The sequence below is a fragment of the Caretta caretta genome, chromosome 1 (assembly GCF_965140235.1).
Source record: "Caretta caretta isolate rCarCar2 chromosome 1, rCarCar1.hap1, whole genome shotgun sequence".
In the NCBI taxonomy this organism is placed as follows: domain Eukaryota; kingdom Metazoa; phylum Chordata; order Testudines; family Cheloniidae; genus Caretta; species Caretta caretta.
In genome coordinates, this window is record NC_134206.1 from 288,084,997 (window position 1) to 288,097,781 (window position 12,785).

General features: G+C 41.7%; 1 protein-coding gene across 1 annotated transcript in view; it reads right to left on the reverse strand.

Annotated features, from left to right (window-relative positions):
- Window positions 1–1,697: 1,697 nt before the first annotated feature.
- Window positions 1,698–12,785, reverse strand: part of MYRFL (myelin regulatory factor like) — a 59,710-nt gene continuing 48,622 nt past the window's right edge. The window contains exons 21-28 of the mRNA XM_075126214.1: window positions 12,402–12,442; window positions 11,691–11,809; window positions 11,186–11,292; window positions 7,818–7,905; window positions 7,470–7,544; window positions 5,183–5,291; window positions 2,287–2,361; window positions 1,698–2,191 (exon numbers count right to left, since the gene is read on the reverse strand). Coding sequence (XP_074982315.1) covers window positions 2,105–2,191; window positions 2,287–2,361; window positions 5,183–5,291; window positions 7,470–7,544; window positions 7,818–7,905; window positions 11,186–11,292; window positions 11,691–11,809; window positions 12,402–12,442 — 701 coding nt within the window. The 3' untranslated portion in view covers window positions 1,698–2,104. The remainder of the gene's footprint in view (window positions 2,192–2,286; window positions 2,362–5,182; window positions 5,292–7,469; window positions 7,545–7,817; window positions 7,906–11,185; window positions 11,293–11,690; window positions 11,810–12,401; window positions 12,443–12,785) is intronic.

A 12,785-nucleotide genomic window follows, 5' to 3' on the forward strand; every position in this document is an offset into this window, starting at 1 on the left:
ATTCCTTTGAACCTGCATCAAGTCCTAAAAGGAGAGTGGCTAGATAAATGTGCCATGGGTGAAACTGGTTGAAACTTACAGAATTTTCAACTAAATTTGTCAAAAATTCAATTTGTACAAAATACACCATGAAAATGTTGCACAAAAATGTTGGGGGGGGGGTCTCCACTTGCATTAGCCAGAGGTTTGTTTTGATGAAGTTACATTGTGGAAAACCCACATTCTCCCACTGCAGTGCTACAGGTCAGTTAGAACAATATATCTACCAAGAGCAGTGAACAGCAGGTAGGCCTATTGATCTACAGTTTTGTTAAAAATGCATGTGTATGGTCATGTGTTTGATGGCGAGCATGTGTAATTTTTAAGAGACAACCATCAATGTAGGAGATTCTCCTCTGAAACCTAAAAGCAGAAATTGGTTTTGTCCAGATTCTGAATCCTTTTGGATCCGGACTTCCATATCAAGCCCATTTCCGGGCTATTATAGAATATGTCATCTATATGACATATTCCCCGGCAAAGATGGAGTCAAGGTTGAGAGTTTCTGCTAGTCATTTGGGAGTAAAAAATTTCAGGGAGGTTGCAATTATCCCCAAACTTCTATAAACCCACAAAGTTCAGAGTTAAGGATTACATTAAAGAAATACAAACTTAAGGCACCCAGACAACCTTAATTCTGCCCTATAGTGGTGTCAGACAGTAGCCATACAATTACAATTAAGACATTTTAGTGTTTGTGGTCAAAGATTAAAGTAAACTGATTTTTAGAGGCAAGATTTTCTTCAGAGCTTTTCCCCTCATGGCTAAACATCTGAATATATATTAGCATTGTTATGTTTATTTAGAAACCAGAGAAATTTCCAAAAAAAAACAAACAATAGATTTAATTTAGGATTAAGATTGCTCACATGTACATTTCATCAATTTCCCAAAATCTAGAATATCACCATTATATTCCTTTTTCTCCTCCCTCCCCAATACAAATAATTTTCCTTATACCCACTTACTGACAGCATCCACTACTCATAATTCATGTACTTCCTCTATCTCAACAGCAAACGTACAACTTAAGTGACAGTCATCCTAACCTTATCTTTAAAAAAACAATTTTCCTAAACATAGAAGAATGTAGATACCACCAAGTACACGTCTATCTTACAAAACTATGCACAGCATCCCATTATCATTTTCCTGTTCTCTCACTCTTCCAGCACACTGACACGTCTTTACACATTGTAACAAAGTGGGAATTTTCTGTAACTTTTTAATGAATGATGTGCATGAAAGTGACTTACTTGACGGGAAACTCTTGGGGTTGGCCCACTGAAGTGGTTTCTCCAAGAGACTGCTTAAAAGCTGGGGCACAGCACAGCCGTGACACACTCCAAAAAATAACCAAGGATATATTCTTCTGCACGGATCAAACCAAAAGATCATATCTGAAACATACTCTTCATTCTAGCATCAACATCACTGGTGTTAAAGTTGCACATTTGTTGCTGAGTGTGATGTTAGCACGGGTGTGTTGGCCCACATGACGCAGTGAAATAATTGCATGCACTGTGGAACGAGGTTTCCTAAACTTGTCGCTATTACGTCAATGAGATTTTGTACTTGTACAACCTCCTCTATAGCAAAGCTTTTGTTTGGTAGAAATCATATATACTATAAAGAAGGAGGCAGACAATACTGGAGGGTAGATGCTTGTAGGACAAAAACAAGTCTCAGCTGCAACTGATATTTTTATTATGTCAAAGTCTTCTGAACAGTCTGAAGTATATTAGAATGCCACTATTTTTCCCCCCATCTCCTGTATTTTATAGCAGTGCTAAGAGCAGTGGAACCCTTTAATATCTACACATTGAGCTCTCCATTGATTTTCAGAAATCACGTCCTTTTACAAGTAATGACTTGACATGCAGAGCCTGGACTACAGTCAAATAATTTATTTTTGCCCACTTGTCTCTAAAAGTTAACGGTTAAACAAAAACTAGGAAACATTCCACACATCTCATTTCATTTGCAAGCTTTTACTAAGACAATAGTCTTTTCGGTACCATGAGTATTATCTCTCCCCCCAATAAACAGAATGATCAGCAATATTTTAGTTACACTGTCGATAGAAGTAGAAGTAGTAATCCGTAAAAAATATCCCAGCATAATTTGGATCTGTTGAACAGTCTGCAAGATCCTGCAGGAGAAAAATAAAGGAGATTAATGTAGAAACTAATCACAGCTAAAATGTCATTTGTCTTTTGGTCTATTTCCCATTTGAAAAAGGCTTACCGGTGCAGCTACTCGGAAATGGTATGCGCTGTCATACCACCAAGTTACAGGGAGAATCCAAATATGCTGACATCCCTAGATAATGAATTATAGAAAAAGAAATTTGATAACCTCATTTTACATTCAGTTGGAGAGAAGGATAGGCTGTGAAAGCATTTCACTGCCAAATGCAGTATGAGTCATTGCGATAACAAGACTTGATAGCTACAGTGAGAGAAGTCAGCACACTTAAAGACAAAAGGAAAGTGCTGACTTTTAATGTTCTGAATGGGTTTTGTTCTGATCAGCTCAGGAATTGACAGACATCTGGCTCCCAGCATTCTAGGCTGGCTGTGAATCACGAAGCTCCCTCTTGACTCCTTTAGGAAACTAAAAATTTTCCAGAGGTGCCAAAGTGCTCTGTAAAGTTTACAGTGCACTAGTGGTAAACGTGATTCAGCTGATTAACAAGCCGCAGCAGGACTAATACCCTGGGTGTGCACAGGCTTCTATGTATTCCAAGGCATAAAGCAGCATCTTCACTCCAGGACTGTTGCAAGAAGATGTCCGCATGCAAGATTTGGTTGTGTGTGTGTGATATAACACTCTACCACATACAAATGCAAGTAATGTATTTTGGCTCTGACACTTTTCCCTGAGATTGTATAGGGATGATTCAACCCCACTATTTCCAGGAAGAACAATGTTATAATGGTTTGACTTGGCACTCACATTTCATTCAAGGACCTCACAGATGTCACAGATATCAAAGTCCCAGCTACCCCCTCGCCCTGGGGCAATAGGTATTATGCACATTATAAATTTTAGGCAGAAATTGTTCAGAGGCCAGCTGACTGCTGGGCTACTAACCCCTGGGGAATAAATCTCTCTACGCTCAGGAAAATAAGCTTGAAAACAAATACTTTCAATAGCAGCATTTTTATTCTGACTCATGCCAACCTTGAATAACTCACTGTTACAGCTGCTGGAAGCAGTTTCTTACCTATGGGTCAAACTAGACAGCTTTAGTCCTTTGATGTGAATTTCAAGTTGACACATGAAGCCTGACTAGCTTTGCTGCCAGTCAGTCCCAATGACATCCCTACGTGGGCAGATATGGAGACTCTCTGGGTTTGACTCAGAGCTTCAGGGGCTGCTGGAAATACAGCTGGAGGTCAGAGCTCCCAGGATCTTCATTCGCTTGTACCTGATGATTTGCTGTAGCCACAGCAACCCTACATCTTTTTCAATGGCATTTGAAAGTCATCTTGGGCAGGTAGAGGAAGACAGGGCTCCAGCTGATCAGCACAGCAGCAAATCAGCAATTTAATAATACTTAAGAATGCAGGGTGTAAGGAGCATGTATGTTCCCCAAGCTAAAAGCAGATGTGTAATGGGCCAAACATGACTCCCAAGTGTTCATGACATGTAGGTTTGCCCTAGAATTTTATTTGCAAATTTTCTACCACCTTTATTCCCCACTCCCACCCTTTTTTTAAGCTAGCAGACGCACTTCCAGGCAAGTACAATAAAGACTAAATACCCATTCCTGTGAGGTACTGAGCTGCCTCAATTCTTATTGAAGTTAATGGTAGTTTAGGGCACCCATCTCTTTGCTGGAAGTGAGTGCCCAACACCTGGCAGGATCAGACCTCCAACTGGCTTGGGTGGAGGGAAAAGTTCTGGTGTTTGGGACAACTTCTATTCCCCCCAAGACATCCCAGAGAATATATGAAAATAATTCTCACCTACACACAGCAAGCTTCTCTCTACATTGCTTTATAGGTGAAATTCTGGCCCCACTGAACTAAATGGCAGTTTTACCTTTGTTTTCAATGGAGCCAGGATTTCACCTTAAAGTCATAATTCACTAGCAGTGGAAGCAGTAGGATGGCCAGGGGCTTGGGGGTGGGGGACTTCATCACCATGTGGCCACGGTGGCGAACACCCCAGAGTCCTATCGTGTTACATCTTCCTCCATAGGTATTTACCACCAGTGGAGAGTTTCAGCTCTGAAGTTTGTGAGGGTCCATGCACCCCAAGTGGTATGTAACATGCATTTTATATTTGAGTGAGTCTACAGAGGCCAGAGGAGAAATGAAGACAGGAAAAAGCCACCCTCACAAGAGCCCAATGGGAGCCTTAAACCATCATTAATTCAGTTTTTGCAATGTGGAGCAGCAAACTGATTCGCACTAATGGGTTACGTTCTACTTTCATTTACACCAGTGGAAATGCAGACTAACTCTATTAGATTTGGATTTTAGTTTGGATTTCCACCATTAAACTGTGAGCAGAATTTGGCCTAATATGTTTGCCAAAATAATTTGAGGGTTTTAATCTTGTATCTGTTTTTCATTGATATTTTTCAAGCACCCACAAGTGCGGAATTGACTGAACCTAGAGATTTGTTGGCTTGCTTTTGCTGCCTTTGCATGTGCCTGGAGTTCCTGAGTGTAGGCTCTTCTGTCCCCTACCCCTAACACATCTCTGTGCTTTGATCACCCCAGGATGGCCTTCTGCTGGGGAAGGGAGTTAAGCACCCACAGCTTCACAGAATTACAACCTGAATGTCTCCATCTCCTGTACTGGGGAGGGACGTTCAGCAGATACATGAGTTATGACTAACCTTTTCAAAGTTTTATCGTCTCATCTATAACATATACTGGCACTTCCTAAAGACATCCCAAAATGCATCACTGAGGCCCACAGTCTCATGCAATTTAGGTATCAGGGTTGTCTCAGAAAGATGTATGCAGGGATGTCTTTAAGAAGTGCCAAATGATTTGACAGAGGGCGAGACTAGTTACAAATTATTTCTTTGCTTAATACCTCTCAGGGCCAAGTTCATGGGGACATTGAACATGTATTCCTGGGTTTGCCTCGATTTTATCTTTGCAACTCAGAAAAGTGTTACCTGGGTGGTTTCTTGGAAAGCCTCTCTTTTCTTTCTGTTTCGTGACTGATAGGAACACATATTTCCAAAAGTGACTTTGCATTGAAAGACGATTAATGGCTCCGTAGTGCTTCAAGAAAAAAGAAAAAGAATCCAAGGTTCTACTCTGCTGCTTGGAACTGAAAGACAGACTGTAAAAAAACTAAAACAAATTCTTAAGGGTAGTGTCTTCATTGCAGCTGGGGGTGTGAACGGCAGGTCATGTGGACATGCCCACACTAGCTGTCCTTTAGCTAGAGGGCTACAAATAGAAGTAAGGAAATGGCACAGCACAGGCTGCACAAGCCCATTTCACTCCCCGGAGTAAACACTCACATGTGCAGCCCACGCCATGGCAACCTCACTTCTATTATTAGCGAGTTAGCCAGAGTACAGCTAGCGTGGGCACGTCCGCACCAGCTGCCATTCACACCCCCAGCTGCAATGTAGACACGCCCCTAGTGGCCAAAATAAAGGAAATTAGGGTTTCTGTGGCTCAGAAACTCTAATCATGATCTGGACTCTTTCCTGGGAGAGTTTGCATCTGCAGTTTTGGTGCAGCCCATCTAACTGCAAAGCCAAATCCATGTCTGCATATAAACTTCTCCAACACTAAAGGATGTTCAGACGAAAGGCTATAGCATATTCCAATCTCTCCAAAACAACAATAACTACATGCTTTAGTTTATCATTCCCCAGGGCCAGAAAACCTTTGGACACCATAACAAGACAGTAAACAAACCTTGACAGAAGACAAGCCCAACACACACATTAGAACAGGAACCTTCACAAAGAACCACAATCCTGCTGTGCACAAACATGCACGCAATTAAAAAGGGAACAAGCACATCCTGCGCTTTGCCCTGATTGAGGTCCCATGTCAACACTGGCCCAGGGAGAGAATTCCAGTCAGAATCCTTCCACTGAAAAGACCCTGCCTCCCTCCTTTTCCAATAGTATCTGACCATGGTCATGCCCTTCCAATCCTGCCAGCATGGGCAGCTGTGATAGGACTTGAGGGTCAGAAAAAAACAGATCCAGAAGAAGCTGGATGAGGCAACAGGTGACAGAAAAATGGAAGCAGCAAGGTGGCATAAAAATGTAGGGTTGTTTTTTTTCTGGGAGGAGAAAAAAAGGGCTTGTACAGCTTTACTTAGACATTTGTACAACACAGCAATTGTACAAATGTATAATGCACATGCCACATACTGCGCCCTAGATAGGTTGCAATGGGGTATTTTGGCTTCACTTGATTTTATTTAGTGGAAATAAGAACATAGTATTTGGATATAACAACACACACAATTAAATGTGAATTGTCTGTGGATTTCTGGTTGGTTTGTTTTGTCAGTGAAAGGTCACTGAAATACATTCAGAGCAAAAGAACTGGAGAACACAGCGGAAGCATGACAATAAGTTTAGCACCCTATTTTCTAAAACTATGAGCATGACACATTCATATCCATGCACGAGGGCTGCAACATTTGTACATAAAGTCACACGCTTAAACAAAAGGTTTCTTTCTACCGCTTCAGATGATGCACAGCCACTTCAGTAGGAGTCCTGTTATGGTCACGCTAATCTTACAAGCGAGAGTGTTCGTATGTGAGGTCAGCAGATTGCCTTTAAAGCGTGTTCCATTAGCTTCATAAAACTCTGCCTTGGAATTCTGAGAGATCAGAGTAATGAAATGTCATGAGGCAGAACTAAGCATTCCCAATTCAACAACCATTTTGAGTGGGATCAGCCTCCACTGGAGGAGAAGAGGAGCAGAAGAACCTTCTGAGAGAACAGAATGGAACTCAACCTATGTTCAAGACGAGAAGCCTTTGCTGACTAAGAGCTTTGCTGTTGGTTAGCTCTGCCCCATGGCATAGGTAAGGACAGGAACTATTTTCTAGTCTCTTAATTAACATTTCCTTTATTAAGAAAAATCACAATAAATGAAGGCCCCAATCCTTCAAATGCTTATGGGCAGTGAGTAAAGTTACATATGGGCTTATCTATAGAATTTGGGCCTAAGACGATCACATTTTAACGTCTGTCTCAGTGGGTGAAATGCATCCTTGTGCAGAGTGCTGGCACTAGCCTGATGCAGTATATCCCACTGCAGAGCTATTTCAAAGACTTAAGTTATGCCTAGACATAGTCCTGGCCCTCTGCACAGGAATGAGTTTCATCTGGGGTCCAGAAAAATGCGGCAGAAGCAATTTCATTCTAAAGCCCAGAGCACATTTTTCCTATAGACACTTGCATTGATTGTACTTACTTGATTTCCAATGAGAGTATTACATTGATGGGTGTGTATTTGTTAACAGGAATAACATAGCTGTAATTTCCAGACCTAAATGTTGGCAACAATAAAGGGACAACATTAACACCAAAGAGTTCATGAAGTTTGTCTGCATGAGTATGAAAATTATATCTGGATTAAGAAAAAACATTTAATAGATTATGCTGTAAAAAGTCTCTTTTAAACAATAATATTTGCAATTAACTTTGAAAAATGGAATGGATATTTATCAAAACACATGAGAGGACAGGCAGGCACCAATGCCACCTTAATGGCATTCATACCTCATCACACTAATAAAATGTAACAAAATATTTCACCCACCTGCACTGTCGACCTTTACTACAATAGCGACGGTCAATTTTTTGCTGCGTTTCCAAAATCTGCATGGAACTGATTGTTGTATCAATCCCTAAAAACATTAGGAACAATTTTTTTCTCGATTACTTCAGGAGTTTGGGGTAAGACAGTAATAACATTGCAGTTAACGCCGTAGTTCCCAGCCCCTTATTATCCATGGTAGAAGTTGCTGCAGGTCTAGTCACCAGCAATAGAAACCTTCAGCTGATGAGCTTTATCCTCATTCCACAGTTAAAGGGGAGATTGAAAGTAAAAGTCACATGTCAGAATTCCATGGGCAACATATTGGGCACCTCATATTAAAACATTTTCCTAGAACAGAGCATCTAAGGTAGAGTTGCTGAGTGTATTTGCATATTTAGTTTCCTTAACAGGAGCTGCTCTTGCACAGATACATCTGAGAGACACCAGCCCTTAATTTGAAAATCATTGCCTTTTCCTAGATAAACGATTCAGAATGGAATGGAATTACTTTTCTAAGAATCCCTTGAATTACTTTTCGAAGAATTCGCACCTGCAGAAAATGTTTCATTCCGTAAAAGTATTTGATTTTATATTAACCTATTTGATACAACATGGGTACATATGCACTTACATACCAATTAAACTGTGGTTCAAGAAACAGATCAGCTAAAATCTAGAATTAGGACAAACCAGAACACCAGATCAACCCCCTCTCCACCTCTAGCCCCTGAGATTTTGGGAAATTCAGATCTCAGCTTTGTCTCTCTTCCTTCTCTTTAGGATGTGTTGAACTCGAACACCAGGTCAAACCCACCTCCCCAGACTTTACGGAAGTTTGAACTTGGTTCAGATTCTGTATCTGAATTTCATATTTTAGGGGTGACAGGACTAACGTAAACACTGGGAAGTGTTATGTGCTTCCAAGAACTCTCTTAAAACAATGGACAAGTCAAGTCCAAATTTTTAGTTGAGTGGGGTTCCTAGAAAATACTTGGGAACAGGGAGTATACACATTACCCACTCTCAGAGCCATCCTTTTGAAGCTGTGCCTTGAAGAAAAACTTGTGGTCTGTCTGATTACCTATTCATGATCTCTTCAAAGGCCCCAGCTGGATAAAGGAGGCACTCACCAACTCATAGGAGAGCTAAGTCCTGAGTGAAAGCTTTTACGAACTCGTGAGCACAGGAAAAACTCCAGGTGTGTGTGTGTGTGGGGGGGGGGGGGGTTGAATGACTAACTGCCGCCCACAGCCCTTGTTGGAGTAGTGCAGGGGTTCTCAAACTAGGGTGTTGGGACCTCTCAGGGGGTCGCAAGGTTATTACATGGGGAGGTCATGAGCTGTCAGCCCCCATCCCAGAGCCTGCTTTGCCTCCAGCATTTATAATGGTGTTAAATATATATAAAAGTGTTTTTAATTTATAAGGTGGGGGATTGCACTCAGAGGGTTGCTATGTGAAAGGGGCCACCAGTACAAAAGTTTGAGAACTACTGGAATAGGGGGTGATCTCTGGTAAGCTTATTAGCATGTGTGTAACTTCTTTTACTGTTTTTAATATATTTTCTCAGTAATGCTTTTACCGTAAGAATAAAGCACTTGCTTAGAGAGCTGTGGGTAACTAATAACTGTGGCAATTAAACTATTTACTGTCTCTCAGGAGAACAAGAAAGCAGGCTGGCTTAGGCAGCCTGACTATGCTGGGGAGGTTACAGTATAGGTAGGGAACTGTGCAGCCTGGAAATACCCTGATCAGGAGGTAAAGACATGCAGGCTTCCACTCAAGAGAGGTGAAGTCTGAGAATCCTGGAGCCTAGAGTGGGTGCCCTTGCAGGGCCCTGGAGAGGGGAACCCAGGTGCAGTTGCTCTTAACTGTGACAGTAATGACTACAGGAAAGGATGAGGAAGGAAGCTGTTACCAGACTAGAAGGAAGGTCAGTGGTTAGGCCAATAGTCTGGGACTTGGGAGACATGGGCTCAATTCTCCGCTCCACCATAAGGTTCCTGTATGACATTGGGCTAGTCATTTAGTGTTGTCGTGCCTCAGCTCCCCACCTGTGAGATGGGGATAATAGTACTTCCCTACCTCACAGGGGTGTCATGAGGATTAAAGATCGTGAGGTGCTCAGCTACTATGGCAATAGATGGCATAAATAACTTAGATAGATTGACCATATTTGTCCCTTAAAGATCTAGTACATTAGTAACCTTCCCTTCATGACATCACTACTTTATTATGATTTGTATTACAGCATGCTGGAAGCCCCAACCAAGATCAAGGCCTCATTGTGTTAGGCATGGTACATACACATCAGAGACTGTCTGTACCCCAAAGAACTTGCTACTAAACAGCCAAGCCATAGGATGGGAGGGTAACAGACTCAGAGGTGCGGGATTTTCCAGAGTCACACAGCTAGTCTAGGGCAGACCAGGAAATAGAACCCAGGTCTCCTGACTTGAATGCCCGTGCCCCCTCCAGTGGATCACATGGACTCTTATTTAAACAAGCTGCTGCTAGAAACAAAACACCATCTAACTTAAACATAAGCGCTGATGCTCTTCATGCTTCGGCAATGCCAGAGTGCACTCTCATATTATCTGCAACCATGAGATGCAAACACAGTGATTCGTTTGTCCAGAACGGATCTGATAGTGTTGTGCAACCTATAAAGGGGGAAGTCTTCAGTTAAATTAAGAGCCTTGTCTGCACCAGGAAGTTTTGCAAAAATTCCCACTGTTTCTAACACAAGTTAGTCTCCACCAGTGTTGTAAACCCGACAGCAGTTGTGCCACCAAACGGCAGACAACCCTGCTCACCTACACTTCAGCATGTGTTTAACTTTAAGCACGAGTGGTCCCTTTGCTGCTATTGAGCCTATTCAGTGGCTTAAGTTCTTTGCTGGATCGGGCCCAGAGTCCTCAGCATCATGCAGGATATAGCTTCTGTTGAGAGCTGTCATTTACCTTGGCCGGGGGGAGGGGAAAACTGTATATAACACACCTTCCATTAATTTGACTTGAAGTCAAGTCCTTTGGCTCAATAAGTATACTGAGAAAATAAGTGCAAGAGAAGTTCAGCTGAGATGAGTTCAACATATGCAGTGCTACCTTTATGCAGATCATCCCCAGGTCTAAGACAAATAAATCCTTAAAGGGGGTTGCAGGCAGATCTGTAAAAGTCTAAAGAACACTTCTATGCAATTTATTCCACAAGAAAATTATAGTGGACCACAGGTATTTAACAGATTCCAGAACTCCAATTTCCTATAACCACCAGTTATAAAGCAATTTCCCCAAACCAGGCCATCAGGAAGTTAAACAAAAGTAGTCAAAGTATGTATTTAAAGTATTTCTTTTAAAAGGAGGACTTACAGTCAATTCCAAGATCAAATTTTTCCATCAATCTCCTCTCTTGTAGTGCTTTAATTTTGTCTCCTGTGGAAGGGGACAATATTATTGATCTCCCTATACAAACTATTCTAATGTTAAAAATGGACAGAAAAACATCAACACAAGACAGATAGCAAAATGTTCTACCCCAAATGACAGACCACCAAGGCACATGTACCATGAATGATGGACTCATTTAAAACGCAAACCAGCTTCATTCAGACCAAGGTGCATACAAAGGAAAGGGAACTGTGGACAACAGAATCAAATGAGCTTTTGAAATGCTACGGTATATAAGAAGAAAAAAATAAACAACCAAATAGAAAGGATTTTCCCCAGGAAGCATGGAATATATAGGCTGTTGTACAAGGGAAAGAAAGAGATATTAATTCACTTCCCAACACAGTGCACCTGCATACATCTGACTGTAAAGATGTCATTAGCAAGGATGCCCTCCCGGCTAGTATGGCAATGGCTAAATGGATACCTGGCTACATAAAAATAGGCAAGGGGAATATCCAAGGCCTCTGAACATAAGGGATAGGACAACAAGGACTGACCTAAAATGTAGTACGTCAGGGACAGAGGGATGAGGGCAAGTCTACACTACAAAATTAAGTCAAGCTAACTTACGTCAACATATAGCCACCACAGTAATTGCATTGGTTTTACACGTCCACAGCACACTCCTTGTGTCGGTGGTGCGCGTCTTCATCTGGAGCGCTAGCACCAATTTAAAGGCCAGTGTGGGCCAATTGGGATGGTTTCTGAAAGGCAGCAACAGTCGATGGAAGCAACACAGTGTCTACACTGATACTGTGTCGACCTAACTATATCGACTTAAGTGCTATGTCTCTTGCAGAGGTGGAGTTATTAAATCCTGTAGTGGGCAAGTTACGTCAATGGGAGCTACATTTTAGTGTAGACGCTTACAGAGTTAGGTCGATGTACGCTGACCTAACTCCGTAGTGTGGATCAGGCCTGAGACTTCAGTCTAGAGAAACTGACGGAGAAATCTAGAAATGTGATCATTGTACTTACTGATCTCTGTTCTGTAAGTTCAAGGATTTGACTATCAGCACCAGACTAAGGAATTCTAGGTATGTTTTGTGAACTGTTTATGTCTCTATTTTCTAATAAGGACACTTGAAATGTACAGGGGTTACAGTATAATCACTACACTGTCTGTGCCTTAGACTAAAAGCATGGCAGTGGGGTTTTGTATCTTTTCCGCAGAGGCTGAGGGATCCTTTGCCTGTCTTCAGGATGGACAATCTGTCCACTGAGGTGCAGTTGACACGTTGGCTGTGGCAAACCCACAGCACAGGACAAGTTTAAAGGGCTAAGTTTAAGGACTCAAGATGACAGAAATGAAATGCAAGAAAAAAAACTTGAATTTCAAGAGGTGTTTTGTTCTGAATAATTCACATGTTGCCAGTTTTGTCTCCCACCACAATCACCTTATTCCTATTTGCTCATTCATTCTTTTAAATTTACAAACTCTCTGTAGTGTCTCCTCCCCCCCCCCCTTCCTGTTCTTTCCTCTCTGATGTTCTTCGCAGTGGAAAATCTTGATCAAAAT